At 40.6% G+C, this 22355-nt stretch overlaps 2 protein-coding genes across 2 annotated transcripts in view; one reads left to right on the forward strand and one right to left on the reverse strand.

Annotated features, from left to right (window-relative positions):
• Positions 1-22355, forward strand: part of Trappc3l (trafficking protein particle complex subunit 3L) — a 47329-nt gene that overhangs the window by 18735 nt on the left and 6239 nt on the right. The gene's annotated exons all lie outside the window — the stretch shown is intronic.
• On the reverse strand, positions 15253-20318 carry Calhm5 (calcium homeostasis modulator family member 5). The gene is made up of 2 exons (XM_021175097.3): positions 19692-20318; positions 15253-16312 (listed from the first exon to the last, which is right to left on the reverse strand). The coding sequence occupies exons 1-2, from the start codon at positions 20229-20231 to the stop codon at positions 15923-15925; spliced, it is 930 nt and encodes a 309-aa protein (XP_021030756.1). The 5' UTR covers positions 20232-20318; the 3' UTR covers positions 15253-15922.

The raw sequence follows: 22355 nt of genomic DNA on the forward strand, positions 1-22355 counted from the left end.
AAGTTCAATTCCCAACCATCACATGAAGGATCACAACCATCTATACAACTAAAGTGTGTACTCATATACATAAAATAAATAAATCTTGAAAGAAAGAAAAAAAGAAAGAAAGAAAGAAAAAAGAAAGAAAGAAAGAAAGAAAGAAAGAAAGAAAGAAAGAAAGAAAGAAAGAAAGGAAGGAAGGAAGGAAGGAAGGAAGGGAAGAATGAAAGGAACATATGTCAGTAAAATAAAAGCCAGAACCTTCTCTGCTAAAAAAAAAAAAAAAAAAAAGAACAGATGCTTTTGAAAGTGCTTACCTAACCATGTCCAGTGATGTAAGGATTAGACGACAGACAATCCCCATCCTGCTCAGCCGCAAGCCTACTGTGTGAGCTTGAGCAAGTCACTTAGTCTGCTGGAACCTCTCTCTCTCTCTCTCTCTCTCCCCTCTCTCTCTAATTGCTGTTAGCCTGATATCCACATTATTTTATTTTTATTTCCTCAGCTGAACTCTGGGTTTAGCCAACTTCACCCAATTGTGGTGAGTGCAGCTACCAAAGCCTCCCTCACAGTGTCCACATTGTCTGGTTACTGTCTGTATATTCCTCCTTTCTCTCTCTCTCTCTTTCTTTCTTTCTCTTTCTTTCTTTCTTTCTTTCTTTCTTTCTTTCTTTCTTTCTTTCTTTCTTTACTTTTCTTTCTTTCTTTCTTTCCTTTTCTTTCTTTCTTTCTTTTTCTGTTTTTTTTTTGTTTTTTTGTTTTTTTGTTTTTTCGAGACAGGGTTTCTCTGTATAGCCCTGGCTGTCCTGGAACTCACTTTGTAACCAGACTGGCCTCGAACTCAGAAATCCGCCTGCCTTTGCCTCCCAAGTGCTGGGATTAAAGGCGTGCACCACCACCGCCCGGCCTGTCTGTCTGTATTTCTAACTTCTTGGCCTTGAACTGGTGCTGCACATCAATGTTAGGAAAGTTTCTACCATTGGGTCAGGGTTAATGTGATGATTTCTCTGGGATTCCATAGAGACCAATTATAATTTGCCAGTGTAATTAATATATCCCAGTATTTCACACAAATAAATTTTCTTTTCTTTTTATTTTTTATTAGATATTTCCTTTATATACATTTCAAATGTTACCCCTTTTCCTGGATCCCCCCCTCAGAAGAAAACCCGACTATCCTGTCTTACCTCCCCCTGCTCACCAATCCACCCATGCCCACTCCCTTGTTCTGGCATTCCCCTACACTGGAACATCAAGCCTTCACAGGACCAAAGGCCTCTCCTCCCAATGATGACTGACAAGGCCATTCTCTGCTATATATGTGGCTGGAGCCACGGGTCTCGCCATGTATACTCTTTGGTTGGTGGTTTAGTCCCTGAGAGCTCTAGTGGTACTGGTTGGTTCATATTGTTATTCCTCCTATGGGGCTGGAAACCCAATCGGCTCCTTGGGTCCTATCTCTAGCTCGTTCATTGGGGACCCTGTTCATGGTTGACTGAGAGCATCCACCTCTGTATTTATCAGGCAATGGGAGAGCCTCTCAGGAGACAGCTATATCAGGCTTCTGTCAGCAAGCACTTGTTGACATCCACAATAGTGTCTGGGTTTGATGACAGTATATGGGATGGATTGATCCCCAGGTGGGGTAGTCTCTGGATGGCCTTTCCTTCAGTCTCTACCCTAAATTTTGTCTCTGTCTTTCCTCCCATGAGTATTTTGTTCCCCCTTCTAAGAAGGACTGAAGCATCCACACATTGGTCTTCCTTCTTCTTGAGCTTCATGTGGTCTGTGAATTGTGTCTTTGGTATTCTGAACTTCTGGGCTAATATCCACTTATCAGTGAGTGGAATCCATGTGTGTTCTTTTGTGATTAGGTTACCTCACTCAGGAGGATATTTTCTAGTCCCATCCATTTGCTTAAGAATTTCATGAATTCATTGTTTTTAATAGCTGAGTAGTACTCTATTGTGCAAATGTACCACATTTTCTGTATTCAATTCTCTATTGAGGGACGTCTGGGTTCTCTTCAGCTTTTGGCTATTATAAATAAGGCTGCTATGAACATATTGGGGCATGTGTCCTTATTACATGTTGAAACATCTTATGGGTATATGCTCAGGAGTGGTTTACCTGGGTTGTCAGATAGTTCTATTCCATTGATCTACCTGACTGTCACTGTACCAATACCATGCAGTTTTTATCACAATGCTCTGTAGTTTATTACACATGCTCTGTAGTACAACTTGAGGTCTGGGACGGTGGTTTCCCCAAAAGTTTTTATTGTTGAGATAGTTTTCTTTTTCTTTTTTCTTTTCTTTTTTTATTTTTCTTTCTTTTTTTTTTTTTGATTATGAATGTGTGCCTTTATTTCTAAGAGCAAGGTTCACTGTTTTCATCAAATTTCTTGATGGGTAAAGTCAAAAGGATTAGTGAAGCGGGCTGTGGTGGTGCTTGTCTTTAATCCCAGTACTTGGGAAGCAGAGGCAGGTGGATTTCTGAGTTCGAGGCCAGCCTGGTCTTCAGAGTGAGTTCCAGGATGGCCAGAGCTATACAGAAAAACCCTGTCTTTTTTTAAAATTAGGTATTTTCATTTACATTTCTAATGCTATCCCAAAAGTCCCCCATACCCTCCCCCGGACACTCCCCTACCCACCCACTCCCACTTCTTGGCCCTGGCGTTCCCCTGTACTGAGGCATATAAAGTTTGCAAGACCAATGGACCTCTCTTTCCTAGGCAAATGGATGGACCTGGAGGGCATCATCCTGAGTGAGGTAACCCAATCACAAAAGAACTTACATGATATGTACTCACTAATAAGTGGATATTAGCCCAGAAACTTAGAATACCCAAGATACAAGATACAATTTGCAAAACACATGAAATTCAAGAACGAAGAGCAAAGTGTGCACACTTTGCCCCTTCTTAGAATTGGGAACAAAACATCCATGGAAGGAGTTACAGAGACAAAGTTCAGAGCTGAGATGAAAGGATGGACCATCTAGAGACTGCCATACCCGGGGATCCATCCCATAATCATCCTCCAAACGCTGACACCATTGCACACACTAGCAAGATTTTGCTGAAAGGACCCAGATATAGCCGTCTCTTGTGAGGCTATGCTGGGGCCTAGCAAACACAGAAGTGGATGCTCACAGTCAGCTATTGGATGGATCACAGGGCCCCCAATGGAGGAGCTAGAGAAAGTACCCAAGGAGCTAAAGGGGTCTGCAACCCTATAGGTGGAACAACATTATGAACTAACCAGTATCCCCAGACCTCGTGTCTCTAGCTGCATATGTATCAGAAGATGGCCTAGTCGGCCATCTTTGGAAAGAGTTAGTTTTCGATATCCTGGATTTTTTGTTATTCCAGATGAATTTGCAAATTGCTCTTTCTAACTCTATGAAGAATTGAGCTGGAATTTTGATGGGGATTGCATTGAATCTGCAGATTGCTTTTGGCAAGATGGCCATTCTTACTATATTAATCCTACCAATCTATGAGCGTGGGAGATCTTTTTATCTTCTGAGACCATCTTCAATTTCTTTCATCAGAGCCTTGACATTCTTGTCTTACAGATCTTTCATTTGCTTAGAGCCACAACAAGGTATTTTATATATTATTTGTGACTATTGTAAAGGGAGTTGTTTCCCTAATTTCTTTCTCAGCCTGTTTATCCTTTGAGTAGAGGAAGGCCACTGATTTGTTTGAGTTAATTTTATATCCAGCTGCTTTGCTAAAGTTCTTTATAAGGTTTAGGAGTTCTCTGTTGGAATTTCTGGGGTCACTGAAGTATACTATCAAATCATCTGTAAATAGTGATATTTTGACATCTTCTTTTCCAGGTTGTATCCCTTTGACCTCCTTTTTGTATCTAGCTGCTCTGGCTAGGACTTCAAGTACTATATTGAATAGATGGGGACAAAGTGGGCTGCCTTGTCTAGTTTCTGATTTTAGTGGTATTACTTCAAGTTTCTCTTCATTTAGTTTGATGTTGGCTACTGGTTTGCTCTATATTGCTCTTACTATGTTTAGGTATGGGCTTTGAATTCCTGATCTTTCCAAGATTTTTAACCTGAAGGAATGTTGAATTTTGTCAAATGCTTTCTCACCATCTGATGAAATGATCATATGGTTGTTTTCTTGAGTTTTTTATATAGTGGATTACATCAATCGATTCCTGGATATTGAATCATCCTTGCATCCAAGGGATCATTATGGATGGCCATTTTGACATGTTCTTGGATTCGGTTTGCAAGAATTTTATAGAGTATTTTTGCACCAATATTCATAAAGAAAATTGGTCTGAAGTTCTCTTTCTTTGTTGGGTCTTTGTGTGGTTTATGTATCAGAGTAATTGTGGCTTCATAGAATGTATTGGTTAGCGTTCTTTCTGTTTCTATTTTGTGGGATAGTCTGAGGAGAATTGGAATTAGGTCTTCTTTGAAGGTCTGGTAGAACTCTGCACTAAACCCATCTGGTCATGGACTTTTGTTGTTGTTGTTAGGAGACTATTAATAACTGCTTCTATTTCTTTAGGGGTTATGGCACTGTTTAGATGGTTTATTTGATCCCGGTTTATCTTTGGTACCTGGTATCTGTCTGGAAAATTGTATATTTCATCCAGATTTTCCGTTTTGTTGAGTATAGGCTTTTGTAGCAGGATCTGATGATTTTTTAAGATCTCCTCAGTTTAAGTTGTTATATCTCCCTTTTCATTTCTGATTTTGTTAATTAGGATACTGTCTCTGTGCCCTCTGATTAGTCAGGATAAGGGTTTATCTATCTTGTTGATTTTCTCAAAGAACCAGCTCCTGGTTTGGTTGATTCTTTTTATAGTTATTTTTGTTTCTAATTGGTTGATTTCAGCCCTGAGTTTGATTATTTCCTGCTGTCTACTCCTCTTGGTTGAATTTGCTTCTTTTTGTTCTTGAGCTTTCAGATGTGCTCTCAAGCTGGTAGTGTACGCTCTCTCCAGTTTCTTTTTGGAGGCACCCAGAGCTATGAGTTTTCCTCTTAGGACTGCTTTCGTTGTGTCCCACAAATTTGGGTATGTTGTGGCTTCATTTTCACCGAATACATTTTCTTAATCCATGAAAAGTGCAGTGTGTTACCCTGAAACTTTGATCTCAGGCTCAAAATCTTAAACTCCAATATACTACACTTGTTGAAAATGCCAGAGAGAAAACAATCATATTCTTTTATAGTACAAAATGAAATTTTAGCTTAATTAAATAATATGAGCAAGGATTTTGGGGGTGATATAAAATCAATAAAATAATTGAAAATTATGGTCCCAGGAAGCAATGTAAGTAATGCCCCCTAGCAAGGGAGGAAATGTATATAGTGAATATGGGAAGCAGAAGGCCCTCAAAACTTTTTAATCCTTTAATACAGCTCCTCACGTTGTCATGACTTCAACCATAAAGTTATTTTCCCTGATACTTCATAACTATAATTTTGCTGCTGTTATGAATGGTAATATAAATATCTGTGTTTTCCAAAAGTCTTAGGTAACTTCCATGAGAGGGTCATTTGACCCCAAAGGGGTCATGGCCCATAGGTGGAAAATCACTGCTCTAGGTCAAAAGATTTGGTGGGGGGACACACTCCAGAGAGGAGTCTGCATAGCAGACAAATACTTTTTCCAGGCTAAATTATTTTTAATTTTAAAAAGACATTTAAGACTACAGTTCAATCTACATGAAAAGCTTACAGTAAATCACACCAGCACATTTTTAAAATCCTGCTTCTGATCTAAACATTCAGAACTTTCATCACCAAATCTGTGCAAAAAATCCCAACTTTTTGGAGTCTCTCATTCCTATGCTGCTTTAAGTGGGGATAGCCCTGGGGCTATAGACTGCCAAGGCAATTGATGTATGAAGATTGGAACTCCAGCCCAGCAGTAGAGCATTGATTTACATGCCTGGGACCCTAGGTGCAGTCTCTACTGCCAGCAATAAGTAAATAATGGATTAAAATAGAGGTCTTTACCCAAAAGCAGTCATTTGCTGCCTTAACAGGAGCATTGAAGTCTGGCATTATATAGCATTTTTGCATGAACATGCCATGGATTGGAAAGGCTCAGCAGTCCTTATTGGAATTCTCGGAGACAGGACACAAAATCTATTCAATGGTTCCAACAAGGAATTCTAAACATAAAAAATTTAAACTGTATATAGGGATTGGCTACCAAGGAAGGAACAACGCATACTAAAGAATCTAGGGGTAAGAAAGAATATACAAAGAAGGGACACATTTTGAAGGAAAAAAGCCTGAAGCTCAAATCTGATTGAAGGAAGAAAGATCAGACCATAGACAGTAAAGAAGTTTCCTGGGTATCCAGGCTGAGACTGATGGTGACAATGGTGCATATTTTTTCCTATGAAGACATGAACAGACATATGTCCACTCTAGATATCATCCAAATGCAACTTTGTGAAACAAGCAGTTTATTGGGCTGCCTTACAGGGGCATGGGTAAGAGGTTTTCCATAGGAGCATGGATGACTTGGGCAGCTATGTCATGAAAAGCTTGCCCTAGCATAGGTAATGATTCACAAAGCCTGCATCAGTGGAGTTCCCTGAATGACTTGCAGGCAGCTACACTACTGAAGGATGCAGCCACCATACACAAGATGACTTCTGCGCGCTTGTGGCTGTTAGACAAAATCATCCTGTAGGAAGTCCTCCATGGAGTGCAAGTGATCTGAGGCTGGTACATTAGAAAGGGTGGGCATCCAATGCACTGCTAGTTACTAAGGCAGGTGCAAACCAAAAAAGGATGGTTCAGAGAAGGTGTCTCTCCATCTGTTACTATAGCATCTTCTACTTGTAATGGAAGGAAGCTTCTATGTTCTAGATGGGGCATCACAGAGCAGTTAAGAATGGCATTTGTCTTATAACCAATACAGAGAGCACGGGCCATTCTGATGACTATTTCTATAACCATTGCTATGGCACTTTTTTACTTTTGTGGCTTTACATTTTACCTCATCTCACCTGCTTTTGTTTTGTTGTTTTTATACTCTGACTGCTTCATGGTTGTCTAGGCAACTCAAGCTGGGTTGTAGAGGAGCAAAGGGAGCCATATTTTTTTTTTCCTTTTCCCAGAGGATGCCACTGAAAACAAGTAGAGTTAGAAGGAGCACTATTCTCAGTCAGTAAACTTTTCTTCAGATTAAGGATTTTTTTAGTGAACATTGTGGAATTTGTCAAGTACACCCACTGCCTCTGGTTTATGTGAATTTCTTCACTGTGATAACCAATTCTCTCTCTAACTCACTGTCTTGACTATTATTTCCAATGTCAACTTTATTATTGTTGGAGGTGCTACTACATGGTCAAATGGCCAAGAACCCCAGGATATTGCTGACCAAATCTGCTCTCTGTAATCCCAAGGACATGACATACAAGCCACGGTGGCAGATTCTGTCCATAAAAAGTCTGATATGAGCTCTTGGCTCAGCCTTAATGAAAATGTGAAGGCCTCATAGACTTTTAAGTCATGCTCACCTTCTAAAGTACCCGTTGGTTTCATGGTGACAAAAGGATAAAATTCAGTTTGTTGGACAAAAGTTATATATAGTGTCAAGATAAGTAAGCAAAGAGCCACCTTAGAAAGGAAACAGAACATGTGATTCTGTTCCTTAAATCCTTCTATTGTGAAAAGTGAGCAACATAAATATACCTTTGCATCTAAAATGTTTTTTAACTATTTGATTCTTTGTGAATATCACATTTTGCACCCCTGTCCCTTCATATCCACCTCTGCCATTGCAACCTCCCAAAAGAAAATAAAAACAAAACAAACAAATAAATAAACAACAACAACAAATCTCATTGTGGAGGCTTTGGTGTGACACCTTTACTTACAAATGTTCATTAAAATGAATCATTGGTCTGGTTCAGGCCTTTTGCTTCTGCTATACTATCAATACTGGAACCTCTCCAGGACCTTTCTTGGATATCCTGTTTCCTTGGGTCTTGGAGATCCTACAGCTTTGGGTCTGTAGGACCATCTCTTTTACACACACCAGCAGTTCCTAGATGAGGTAGATATTGGGTGGACCAACTCAGATTCTTGGATTTAAGTTGGTCAGCTTGCCAGCTGTCTTTCACCCACACCACCAGAGCAAGCTCTCCAACACTACCCTGGCTACAGCACCCAATGCTGCATCTGGCAAGGGACAGCTCTCTTGCTCTCAAGACCTCCAGCCAGTTCACCAGCACCCATGTCAGCAAGACCAGCTCTACTGTGCTGAGCAGGTTAGATGCATAGGCATGCTCTCTCAAGTGCTGCAGAAGGTGAGAGGCTAGGATAGCTCTCCTGCTTTCACAACCTCAGGGCCGGCTCACCTGTCCCTTCTTCATCAGGGCCATCTTTATTGTGCTGCCCAGGTTAGGCCTAGGGTCCTCTCTTCAGTGCTGCAGCTGGTGAGGGATGGAGGGCATCTCTCCTGAGTCTAAAGTTTTAGCCAGTCTGAGAAATACAATTATTTTACAGTTAATCTTCCAAATTTTTTCTATTGATTAGTTTCATTTGTATGTATTTCAATTCCCCATCTTCCTATAACAAAAATGTATTGAGGATTATATAAACTGCTGCCATAGTGGTCATGCTAATAGTCCTTGCTCCTCAGCAGTCTGAGGTGGGAGGATGCCCTAGGCAGGGAAGCTAGGCTAGGCATCAGTGTGAGATTCTGGTCAAAGAAAATAGCTTCTGAAGATATGACAGTGCATGTAAACTTTGTTTGATCTGTATTTTTCCAGTGCAATCTTTCCTTTCTAGGCAATCTCATTTCTCTGTTATATGAGCAAGCTTATTAAATGGAGAAAATTGTCCAACATTGCTATATTTAGCCTGCTCTGCCACACAGTATAGACTTTATTAGGTGTTATTAATGTGAACTCAGAAAAAAAATTTTTTTAAATCACACATATATGCAGGGTATCCTTTTCTCTATTTTGTCCAAACACACAGAGAAATAGAGCTATGGTCTACATTCATCTATAGTTGAAGATTACCACCTTTTCCTATTCTACCTTAGCTCCTACCAAATGAAGAAGAATCCTATGATCCAAGCATGTTTGCTACATTGAAAACCCAGTGTTCCAGATATATCTGGTAGTTCATAGGAACAAACCACAGAAGCAAGACTTAAACTACAGCAGAATCCAGGACAGGAAAGTATCTGATTCTCATTAAACAATAGACAGTGAATTCATCTTGATAATTTCATCAAAATGATTATTTTTACCACTGCCTATCCATATGACTATGGAAAGTTTCAGAAGAGAGATATTCAATACTCTACTCTGAGATCAGCTGCAACTGCAAAATGTAAACATTAAATAGGTAATTAACTAATTATATTTTCACGTTATTATGAGAAATGTTTGAAATGCATCCTAAAACTTATCATGGAGCCAAAATGCTGTAGATAGACTCCTTCAGTTGCCAGCACTAGGGTTTGTCTCAAGGTTTCCTGAAGTATATTCTGAGGTGTAATATTAATCCCCAAGAAGATCAGAATTGGAAAACTGCTCCATCAGTCTCATCAGGCCTCTCTGGACTCCCTGTTGCAGTCTCTTTCCATTTTGGTGACTTTCTGCTAGTTACTTGTTTCTTCTTGCAGGTAGCTTCTAATATTTTCTTGGTTGTTTTGTTTTGTTTTGTTTTGTTTTGTTTTGTTTTGTTTTGTTTTGTGGTTTTCCTCTCCATGCCTCTAGTGCTACACAGGATTCTCTGTCTTGTATATTTTGCCCATTTTTAAAATGTGTGTGTGTGTTAAGTGGAAGTTAGAGAACAACTTCAAAGAGTTGGTCTTTTCCCTCTGTGAGTTCCAGGTTGAATTCAAGCTACTTTCTGAGCAAAAACCACTCTTTTCTCTAAGTCCTGTTTGTCTTCTGCCCAATCAGCCATTCACTGTAACTTTCTCTGTGTATCATATGTTTGTAGTTCTGAGAAGAACATTTTAATCTGCCCACTCATTAGGAACCTTCTGGATAAAGTTTTTATGTTAGATCATTTTCAGATCCTCTAGAGAAACAAGATGGACTGCCAGGCTCTCAAATGCCCACGGCAGCCTATTAATCGTGGCCACTATGGCAGGGTCATGAGACAGAGCATGCCATCATGGGAATCCCTCAGAAATAATTCTTGAGTATTAAAAACATTCTGAGATTTACAAAATGGTGCAAAGTCATTGGTTCTTCCTGCCCAGGAAAATAGTCAAATATAACTCTTACCTTCTCAGAACCCTCTGTTCACTTTATTCATTTCAGAAAGGCTAGACTTGGCAGGGACCATTAGTGCATCAGGCTCCACTTGTACTTACTATGGGTATTGCAGTAGAAAGAACTGCCTGCCTTAAGTGTTTTACAGATAATAATTCAGTAAGTAAATCTTAAAAAAAAAATGCTTCCCCTAGGAAGCAGTCCAAGTGAGACTGCATTGTTTGTTGAAAGTCAGTATTAAGTATTAGGACTATTAGTGAGAGTGGACAGACATTTCTCAGAATACAAAGGGAAACTTTGATAACAGAGAGGCAGACAACCCCCATAGGAAAGTGATGTTGTGATGGAGGAGACAGGTTGGGTATTCTTTTGAGTTGAGGAAGGAAGCAAGCGTGAAGCAAACATGCAAACTTGCCCTTGTCATCTAGTTCTATGGGGCTTTTCTTTTGTTTCTCCCCCAACCTCATGTAAATGTTTCCAGTCCTTTCTGTGGGCATTCTGTGTTTTTACAATAATGTTGCATGAGGTGACCTGATTTTTTTATGTGAATAGGAAATCTGCCATAAAATGAATTTGAACCAGATTTCTCAAGACTGAGACATTTCTCAAGACTGAGGTTTATTTTCTTTTTAAATTTTTCTGTTTTATAGAGAAATGCTTTTTGTACCTTATGTTTCTGTATTTTACTTACTCTCCATTCTTCCTCTTCTTCTTCTTCCTCCTCCTCTTCTTCTTAGTTATATTTGTCTTCCTTCTTTTTTAACATTTTTTATTATTTACCCTGAATTTTTAAAAATTATTTACCCTGAATGCTAGCATAGTTCACCATGAAAACTTCTGTAGCTTTCCCAGCTACACTGTGTTGCCACCACAGCACTGCCAAGGGCTAGCAGTGGCCAGCCTCTGGACGGTCTTCCTTTTGTCAGGATAGAAATCTCTATTTCCCCTTTACAGCCACTTTCTATGCCCTCTTAACTGCCTATTTTGTGCACACACGTATACACACACATGCAGGTACACGTACACACACATGTACACATATACATACACACATGCACACTGCACTTACACCTTCCTTTACAACGTATCCTAAGTTATCTGTTTAAAAAATGTAGTCAAAAGAGTGCAATGGAGAACCAAAAATCTGTAAGCAAGGCACCGTGAAACCCACAAACTAGACCACTCCATGGATAGAAAGAAAAGTTTATTGGAGGACACAAACTGCTGGAGAAGAGAGGACAGCACCCTGCAAGAAAAGATTTGTTGATTTTATTAGGACAGGCAGTAGCAGAGGGCAGCTGCAGGCCAGAAGAGTCTGGGAGTTTGCATGGGGACTTTGATCTGTGGCCGGCTGGTTTGGTTAATTTGACTTTGTCCAAGGGGGTTAGTTATTAGGGTATAGATAAGGAAAGTAATGGCCTGCCCAGTGAGATTCCTGAGAAATTCTGAGTTTAGGTGTCTATTTACCGGATAGCAAACCTTCTGTTTACCAGTCAGGGTCCTGCCTGGGCTGGACTCTGCTATCACTTTACTACTGTCATCATTACTACCATTTGGGGTCACTTTGGACCCAACAATATGTCTCAACCCTTTTGTTTCTGCTATTCTATTTGTTAAAATCTCTGACTGTACTATAGAACTGATATTTGTTGATTGACCTATTCCTGGACCTCATCTGAGCAAGGAGTGCATCACTGTGACTGCCTATCTGTCCACTTCTCCAGGTGATAAAACCACTCCCATCTTCTAAAGGGGACTCTGACTCCCCCACGTTATTTCCTAGGGCAGAAATAAACACAGGACATGTCCAAGGAGCCTACTCAGAAATACTCATCCTGGAGACTCAATGCTCTGTCCAGGACAAGCTGTTAATGAGAAGGATAGGAAGAAGAGGCATTCTTATTTCACAGAATTTACCCCAAATACTAAACTACTTAGATGCTTTGCCACTATCTTATACAAGAATAATTTTTAGAAATTATATGCTGTTTTCTGTGCTTCTCATACAGTCAAAGACTGGAAAAAATGAGGCAGTGAAATAAATGCCAAGAGTTCTGAGTTTAAGATGCAGGCAGTCCTTATATAGTACATGGAGCTGAGGGCTTGGGTGGGGAGGCCAAGCAGAAAGGCCGTTTGTTAATACAGAGAGTCTGGAGAGACATGCAATATGGAGACTCACAACAAATTGAGTGGAAACTGAAGACCAGGCCAGAGACAGCAATTCTCAGCACAGTGCAGGCAAAGCAGGAATGAGGGCCAAAGCATCATCAGTGCCACATTTTAAGCCTGGACTGGATTCATCACTTCCTCTAATTCTTGAACTGGAAAAACTGGATGCTAATCAGATTACATTTAAGCTTGACATCTTAAATGTAAATGCAAAGCCTAACTCATAACCTAAAGCAGAAGCATAATGAACGGTTTTTATTTCTTCTGTTTCTTTTTCTTTTTCATCTCACATATATTAAAATAAGTGGGAGCCCTTGGTAAATGGGAATTAAATTCCACAGAAGTCAAAGCCCCACATAGCACAGCATTCCAGAGAAGGCTGGCATCTGACTTAGCTGAATGTCAGGCCATTTTCCTACTTAACATTTTTGGGCAGAAAACAAAGGAGTAGAAATAAATTAAAAGGAAAGAAAAATTTTTGTGGTTATAAAATTTCTAATATTTCAAAGATGATAATATTAACAGTCAAACAAACTCATAAAATAGTTTAAGAATTTTTACTATTTGGACTGGAAATATGGTAGATTTGTTATTTTTAAAAAGAAACTTTAAAAATATGTAACCACGTAAATAATTTCTCGCATTAAGTAGGAAAAAACTGTGCAATATAATCTAACACATAGATGATCTGTTCTGTTCTACAGGGCTGGACAGAAGAGAAATGTGGGAAACTGCTTCTTGTGGAAAGTGTGTGTGTGTGTGTGTGTGTGTGCGTGCACGCGCGCACATGTGTGCATGCAGCCCCTGAGGGCTACAGATTTTAGAACTCTTAGAGATAGTTCTTACAGACTGGGGAAGAACCCAGAGATATGTTAGCAGCTTTTGTTAGTGTTCCAATATGAGGAAGAGGTACCTTCAGGGAAATGATCCTTAAATTTTAGTAATTATGTTTGAGAACAATGTTTTTCCTTTAGTCATAGAGAAGTAACCTGTTAAGGCTTGATGGTCAGTGGATTCTGAAAGTCCCTAAACAAAACTCGGGTTTCCTTTCACTTTACTGGCAATTATCTGTCCTCTCTTTCTGCTTGTGGTGAGGTTTTACAACAAGAAGTTAGGTCTCCTCCAGGCATCTTCTCTCCTTGACACTATTACTATGTATTACTACTCATTCAGCAGACAAGTTTAAATGCTCCATGTCATCGTATGTAAACTAGGCTGCCTCATTTTGCATAGAGACCTCTTAGTTTTATTCATTTGTTTAGTGTGTATATTATAGGAATGTGTAGATGAATGTGTATGCTTATTCATTTGTGTGCATGGGTGCATACTCGCCTATAAGCATGTATGCCAAGGCCAGATAACAATGTCTCCGTCATTCCTTAAGAGTCATCAGCCTAGGTGGATGTGGTGGCATATGCCTTTAATCTCAGCATTCAGGAGGCAGGCAGATCTATGAATTTAAGGGCAGCCTGTTCTACAAAGTGAATTCCAGGACAACCAAGGCTACACAAAGAAACCCTGTCTGGGGCTGGGCAAGTTGGGGGAACAGACACGAGGACAGAGAACCACACAAAAAAAGAGGCATCAGGCTTCTTTTTCCAGAGATGGTCTCTCATTGGCCTGAATCTGGTAGCTGTACCCAGCACAACTTGAAAGTAGCCTGGGAGCCTTCTGCTTGTGAATTGTATCTAGTGCCAGGAAACATTCTTGGGAAATGGGCTCTAAACCAGCTTGGGAGCCATGCTTAATTACAGTTAATGTTAGAAATTATTTGAATTATGGGACACTCAATTTACATTGGAGAATATATCAGTTTGAGAAGAAACACCCATGCTTGTAGGCATGCAATGTTAATACAGAAAGATTAAAAACAATATCCTTCAGGTTTCCAAGAAGCAGCATTGAGAGTATGTGCTGGGGATGAGAATACAGGGGCAAGACAAGGCAGAGGACAAAATGAGGGTAAATAAAACAGTGAACAATGAGCATCTCTCTGCAGCCCCTTCTTGACTATCTCTAAGTGTTTACTAAGACCTCGAAAGCAGATTGAACCCAGCCAATAACCATGCATTTCTTGGGTTGGGCCAAAGGCAGAAGCAGTTCTAGAAAAGTAGCTTATTTGCAGGAAGCTGAGGAGTAAGGAAAAATCACTGGGGCATATCTCTGCCTCCCTCTACCTCCGGGCCTTTCTATATTCAACAAGCTTATACTCAGGTTATGGATGCCCTATCCAAGGATATCCAAGATGACAAGCCAGCAGCCTGTACTTTTTGCTTACTAAGAAGAAGAGCTGATACTCCTACTCTTAACAAGTCACCTTGAGATGAGTCAGGTTCTCTTCCTGACTTCTGGTCCTATGGAGTGCTATTTTATGCAGGAGGCAAACAAGCTGAAGACATCTTATCTATCCCCTCAAAAGCCTTGGAGGGGATGGGTGGAGACTGGGAGAGCAAATTGGTATGTTCTTTAGTGTCCAGAGGGTACAGGTCTCTGGAGGTGGGAAAACAAGATGGCCTGTATTGAGAACTTTGGAAGTATGGCAGTTTGTTATTGCAGGTGGGGCTATCTAGAAGGAACCTCAAACTTAGGGAGCTTGTGTAAGGAACTTTCTGAAAGGAATGGGCTTGGGAACAGCTCACTAATATGTGTTTATAAGTCACACAGTCTGTGGCCTTTGTTATAGTAGCCCAAAGAAACTAAGACTTACCTATAACACAGCAGACAACATGCCCTGGACCAGAAATTTTAGTGGGGATCCATAAAAATGATTTTCAATTTTAAAACCAGAAAAAAATGGATTTTTTGTGAAAAACTACTTTAATATACAATATTAACATACTTGTCTTTATATCAATGCAGTCTTGTATGTATGCCTTATGTGATTGTCTTTTGAATGTAGAAATTGTCCTGTGATGGTATAAGTGCCTCTCACCCACAGCAGTTATGTGGCAGCCCTCTTCCAGGCAGACTTTCAGAAATTGGGGAAAATGCAGCAACCTCTGATTTTTAGACATTATATTCTTCTTTCAGTTTAGTGAGTCTTGGGAATAGAGGTATTCTATAGAAAGGAATGTTAATTAAATGGCAGAATTCCTTCCAACTTAAAAGGTGTTGGATATATTTCTGAAAGGTTCCTGATGGCCACTATGTGGATACCACTGGGCACAGACCTCTCCCAGAATAGCATGACAGATGCTTACAAATAGTGGCAGACCATCTTGCCAGACTCTGAGGGCTGAGTTATAAAATCTTAAGAACTTGGATCAACTGTTGGACCTCCTGGACACAACCCTCCACCAGCTCAAAGTGTCTGTCACCACTTAGCATCAATCAGTCTGAGCACATCCAGGCATTGCTCTTCAAGGCTTCAGAACAGTTTCCCACTGTGTTATCTTTCCCACTGTATTATCTTCCAAAGAAGCTCTGATGGTGAGAAAAGGCAGAGGGCTCAGGTTGTCATGGAAACAACAGAAAACTCAACTCAGAATGAGTGTGCCACTAGATATCTGAGCCAGGATTGGTAGATGATTCACAAACTCTGGGCAGTACCCACAAGGATCATTGTTGTTTCTTCCTCTTGCGGGGTTTGTTCCACACCATCATCTACCACTTTGTGGAGGGTGCTGTAGTGCTCACGGTCTTGGTGGAAGGAGTGTAGCTCGGATGCAGCCTCCCAGGCACTAAATGAGGGCATGGGAAAGGGATCTGGCTTCTTGTTTTCAAAAAAGCATTTGAGGTTCCTCTCACTTAACTTGTTAGCACATTCCAGGAGTTTGTTTTCCAGTTGCTCCTTCTCCCTTTGTGCATATGTCTTCCAAAAACTCAGCTGCAGATAGCTGACTTTAGATCTGCAGCGTGCATAACAAGTGGTCAGCAGGGAGAGGAAGGACGCCGAACAAATCAGGCACCATCCTAGGATCTTAAGAGCAAAAGAAATGTTGAGGACACAGGAAAGCAAAATGGCATCTAGATAATGTTACCCCATAGTCATTACTGCCTTCACATTTGAAATTATTCATCTTAACTTTAAATGCTTTTTTGACAGTCAAAATAGAGAACTCAATAGTCATTTTCTACTCAACATTACTGCTATGCAAAGGAAAAACCAGAAGGCTGACAAATGGGAAGAATGATTGTTCAATAACTTCCTACTAAAGTACATCAAGATAGCATTAGTAGAAGAAAGAATTCTTTCTAATGAATCATGGTGGTCATTTGAATGAATGATCAGTTTGCTAGACAGGTGTCCAGGTGTTGATCAGTGCGTGCACACACTGCTGAGTGACTTTTCCCATGTGACTTTTTTTGTAGAGAGCAGCAGCCACTCTCTGGGTCCCAAAATTTATTGCTCACAGTAAAGAAGGAAAAGACATAATGCAGTAATGAGCTGAAGCTATAAGAATTTAAAGCCTATCTAAAGGTTGAGAGAGAGAGAGAAAAGGATGGGGTCATTCCAAACTTTAAAGATTATTTGTTCTTAATTTCTAAAATTAGAAAAAGTGAACTATTTTTTAAGTAGGTATGGTCCTCTTTTTAAAAAAAAGTCTACAGATAGCATATCTTCTAAATTTGTTGCTCTAGATTAACTTTTCATAATTTGAATTAATTTTAGCAAAACAAATTTAGCTAACATTTTTCTTTTTCTTTTTCTTTTTTTTCTTTTCTTTTTTCTTGTTTTGTTTTGTTTTGTTTTGTTTTGTTTTGTTTTGTTTTTTTGAGACAGGGTTTGTCTATATAGCCCTGGCTGTCCTGGAACTCACTTTGTAGACCAGGCTGGCCTTGAACTCAGAAACCCACCTGCCTCTGCCTCCCGAGTGCTGGGATTAAAGGCGTGCACCTCCACACCCAGCTGCTAACATATTTCTTGAAAGCATCTTCTGATTTTAGTTCAAAGGACCCTTAGCTCATGAGCTTAGTTGACAACAAAAACAATAATCTGCACTAATGATGGGTCCACTCAGGTCAGAGATTTAGCTTTAACTCAGTGGTTCCCAAATTCTGGCCCAGAAGTAGGAATACCAAAGAGTCTCAGCCTTTCTATAAATGCCATTCCTCAGGTCAAACACCCAAATTTCTTCTCACCATGGGTAATACTTCCTGTCTCTACTATAATATTAAGGTTAGCCATTTTAGAAAGGGTATTTGGGGGAAGCTGGGCAAGAAGTTAACCAGTTCTACCTGTTATCTACCTGTTTTCAAACATCTCTTTCTGTTCTACAATAACCAACTGGGGCACAGTCAATACTGTGTGAGAGCCTTCCTCCTCTTCTTCAGTCACCAGTAGGCTTGTGGTTGACTCCCTCAGACCTTCTTCTTTCTTTCAGCATCCCCTTCTTCCCTATGACTGGGCCCTTGTGTAAAATCCATTCTCCTGTACCTGAGATAATCCTGATGAGTTAGAAACTATATGATCAGCTTCATATTCTTTTCTTTTTCACCGGACTGGTGAGTCTTGTCCTCCTTCCAGACTCCTCACAGCCCCTAGAACTCTAGCTAGAGTGTGGTGATTGAGCCCATCCCAGCCCCTATTTCTGCCCTATTTGTCTCTTCCTCCAAATCCTGACAGTTTTCTCACCTTGGAACGTTCTAAAAGCTTTATGATTATGTCCATTATCTCTAAATAAGTTCCCACAATAGGTGCTATTGTACCCTATTATGAGAAAATTGGGGTTCAGAGTTCTATATCACACAGCTGGGGAGTGGCAGCATCAGGATTCAACACCTGCTGACTCCATGACTGAGCTCTTTCCACTACTCCATCCACCTTCCTTAAGAGCAGAGATTCATCCAGCTGGGTTTCGTGTTGCTCTGCCCCACCCATGAATGAATGCACTTTTCCACCTCCACCCACATGCCAATTATTGTTTTGGACTGTTTGATGCCTCCTGCTGTCTGAACCTCATCGTCAGCACCTGCTATTGCTATACCTCCCTCAGTCACATCTCTTGGGCATCCTCCTGTAGGTCCTTCTCATTCTACCAGAGTTATCAACAGGTCTTCGTGTTAGATCTAAACTATGCCTGGGTGTGCATGCTTTCTTTGAGCTTATATTTAAAGAGGAGCTTACACAGTGAAGAGTGTTTGGGATTGGCGCCGGCTGAATGGAGCTGGTGCCTACAGAGGTAAGCCATGTGTCATTCACACTATCATAACATTAGTAATGAATACCTTCCTTCAACTGAAGATGGAAGGCACTTAGAGTAGCCTGACATGTTCCATCTAACCTATGCTTTATGAACAAAACAAAGGAGTTTATTTAGGGAAACTCTTTGACTTACTAGCTTATGGAGAATATAACCTTACTAGTAACCATCCTATACTGTAGAAGCCAACTTTGCTTTGATGTGTTTGCTTTAAGGGCAAGCCCTTGAAGAAAAAGTAAAATTAGTATGTGCCTGTGCATTTATCCAGAAACCAACACTATTCCTGAGAAAGGATGGCTCTTTTGATTTACTCCTACCTCTTTTGGCCCCCAAAATAAGAAATCAGCTTCACTGCAAGACTAGGCTAGGACGATGCACCTGGATCTGTGTTCAGATACTTGGCAAGATAACAAGTTCCTTCACTGTATTGATTAGTTGAAGCTGGAAATTACTGCCCACAAGGAAAACAATTCTCCAAATTCTGAGCTTCTAAAGTAGCATGAGAATTTACTTAGTCATACAGCACAGAGAGCAAAAGCCATAAACTGCCCCAGGGAATGTGGTCACACTTTACCAAAGACCATTTAAAGACTGATCAGTCCCATCTTATTCGGGGAACTCTCAATCTTGACAGCACTCAGGCATAGAAATACCAGTTACCACTGGGGTTACTCAAGGAAATCTCTATGCTAATTATACCACAAGAGACTTTGAAAAGTGGTCACTGATTTGGCTCAGCTATATTTCAGTGGATGAATAAGATGTGTCTGTGTTTTCTGAGACATCGGCTTGAAAATAAATAATTGATAGGAGACAGTAGTGCTTAATTACAGCTCAGGTTTAGCACTCAGTGGATGACATTGTGTTCTGCATTATTTACAGAGTCAACCCAGAGAGATAGTTTTGAGCACTTAAGTATTTACATATGCATAACCCAGAGGATATTTTCTCTTTGGAAATGGAGACTACACAATCCAATCAGCAATTTTACTGAGCCATCTTGTCCCTAAAAAGCTTTTCCTGAGATTCTCTTAATGCTACATCATGTTCCGATTTCCACTTAGTGTCAAAGTATCCTGGCAAGACTCAGACTCTGACTGATGAAAGGAAGCCAGAGAAGTTCCCACTAGGAGCAAAAGGCATGTTTTTCCTTACCTGAGACTGGGCCTGCAGGGATAGCCTTACTTCTTCACTCTCCATAGCGGCCATGCTACTTTTACCACAGGAGACTTTGTGCAGTTCTTCCCAGCACTCTTTGGGCTTGCCCTTGCAAATCATCTCCAGGAGCCTTGTGCTTCTTGTCCCGCTCATAGCACATTCATAAAACGTCCCATTAAGCAAAGCCACAGAGAGCCACATCACCGGAGCCACCAGTGAACTCAGTATGATATGGCCCAGGACGTAGAAGAAGCGGCAGCAGCGTCTCCTGGGAAAGATTTTTTTTGGGTTCATACAGCAGCCAGTGAAGAGTCTCCATGCCTTGTTATTCAGAAAGAATCCAAGGATCAGTAACACCCAGGCAGGGGCAAAGAGAAAAACCAGCCCATAGGCAGTATTCTCAACGCTGCAGGGGCACTTAAATGCCACCAAGGAGAAGAGACGTTCGCTACCCACCGTGAGCAAAGCCATGAAGCTGTAGCCAATAGCTGTTTTTTGGTTAAGAAAGAATTTTAAAATGCTCTGAAAGGCATCCATGTTGGAGACACACACACACACGAAGAGGGAAAGACGTTTGCCTTGGTTTTAACACAGCAACTGTGGCTGAGGCTGAGGGTGGAGCTCTTTCAAAACAGCAATCCTGCTCAGTCTGCATCGAGCCAGATAAGAAAACAAATGTCATTCCCCAGGAATGCTTTATTTCCCAACAACGTTCAGATAATGCCTCCTACTGGTGGTTGCTGACACTTGAGGATAGCCAAAGACATTGAAAAGTAAACGCAGTTTCCTTCTAATAGTCTTTGCGCGTGCTTTTGATTCCAAATAGAAAATGCTCATACAAATTATAAGTATAGAAATTGTCCAGTGGGGGGCTCAGTGCTTCTAGAAATGTGTTTCAGCCACTGACTGGTAGCCAAAGCCAGTCTCCAGACCCAGTGTTTCATGATCGGTTTCTTCTCTTGCTCTGTGCCCTAAGATTTAGTAGACAGGGCTTCTGACTTCCTAAAAGGGTTTTCTTTATTAGAGACTTGAAACATATGGGGTGGGGTTTTTAGAAGTCTAATAACTACAGGGGCTTTTAGAGAAAAGGAGACATCCTCGTTTCTCTTCGTGTAACGTCCTGATTCACATCATGAAAGGCTTTGTTTTTCTTTTTCTTTTTGGTGGGAGGGGAGGTCACAAAGAAAATCTTTCTAAAACAGATGCCAAACCTGAATTAGGATATCTTCGGGGCTCCAAACCACCCACACACTTGGTCATCTGGACCATCGCTGAACCTCGGCATGGTGTTTCATACCAGAACGTGTTTCTGTCTAAAGGTCCTCTGCCCCTTTTACACCCCACTCTGTTCACTTAGCAAATGCTAGCTGACTCCAGGTTGTTTTCTAGGACTGAACTTAGTGTCACGTGTAGATCAGAAACTCACTCAGAAGTTTGATTTGCAGGTAGCTACTGAATTTGCAACGTGGTAGGATTGTGCAAGATAGGCAGTCCTCCTGTCTATTCAATCAACCAATGAGCACATGAATGAACATTTTTGTACTTCACATTATAAGTGATTTAAGAAAATTGCTTCCATTTCTCTCCTACACTGCTCTTAATTTAAACATTAAGTTAATTCACACCTCTGAATGACGGCAGCACATCCAGTTGTCAGATTTCCATGAGTAAGCGTAAGAAGCTTCGCCTAGGTGTTTTCTGAAAGGTTTTGGATTAGGAGTCAAGCAAGTAAAAGGCTACAGTCTTTGCTGTTATATTCGTACTTCTCTAAAGAGCAGATTATACATTTGTGAGAGTTATGGCTTAGAAGAAATAGAGGGGCCAGCAAGATGGCTGTATGGGTAAAGGTGCTTTTCACTAAGCCTGACTACCTGATCACTAGCCTCAAAACCCACACAGTACAAGGGGAGACCCAGCTTCTAGTTGTCCTCTGACCTTATGCCATCCACACAGGCATAGACAAGCTAGCAAGCAAACAAATGTGAAATGTTTCAAAACGAAGTGAGTCCTAAACTGCTTAAGCACAGCTTGAAAACAAAGGCATAAGGAAGAAAAAGGAGAGTGAAGGAGGCTAAGGTTTCTTGTTTCTAGGTTGTAGGGATTTTTGAGCCTGTACCACAACAGCCACTTTTGAAAACTCAATTATCACACATTAATGTTGTCCCCACCACTTTCTCTTGCTCCTCCTCGAAGAGTTGACATCCACAGTATGATTATGATAATTTTGTATGTCCAAAAACATGTTCTTGGGCCTAGTCTGCCCAAAGCATACCCTCCTTAGACAAGTGATCACCTGTTGTGGAACATGTGCCCAGGGTCACTTCTAACTCTGAATTCTATGTTTTACTATGATCAGTGTGGCACATTTCATGCTGCTATGTTGATGATTAATGATATTTTTTGGTTCTCAACATCCTAAAGCCTATGTGTTTTCTATGAGGGTTATTGAAAAACATTTTGTTTGTCTGTTTGGATTGGTTTAGTTTGACTTGGTTTGGTTTTTGAGACAACAGACCTCTATGTAACAGACTTGACTCCTGGAACTCTATAGCCCAGGCTGGCCTTGAAGTCACAGAAATCTACCTGCCTTTGCCTCCCAAAGGCTGGGGTGTGCTAGCATGTCTGGCTAGAAATAATATATTTTACAAATTGTATTGTTCC

This window comes from Mus caroli, unplaced genomic scaffold (assembly GCF_978045245.1).
Source record: "Mus caroli unplaced genomic scaffold, Mus_caroli_1 scaffold_9, whole genome shotgun sequence".
Taxonomy (NCBI): Eukaryota; Metazoa; Chordata; class Mammalia; order Rodentia; family Muridae; genus Mus; species Mus caroli.

Bases quoted from the DNA above. Each gene is read 5' to 3' on its own strand.
- Calhm5 (XM_021175097.3), bottom strand. From the start codon at position 20,231: ATGGATGCCTTTCAGAGCATTTTAAAATTCTTTCTTAACCAAAAAACA. The intron at 16,313-19,691 runs GTAAGGAAAAAC...TTTGCTCTTAAG, and splicing joins CCCTGCAGGCCCAGTCTCAG to ATCCTAGGATGGTGCCTGAT.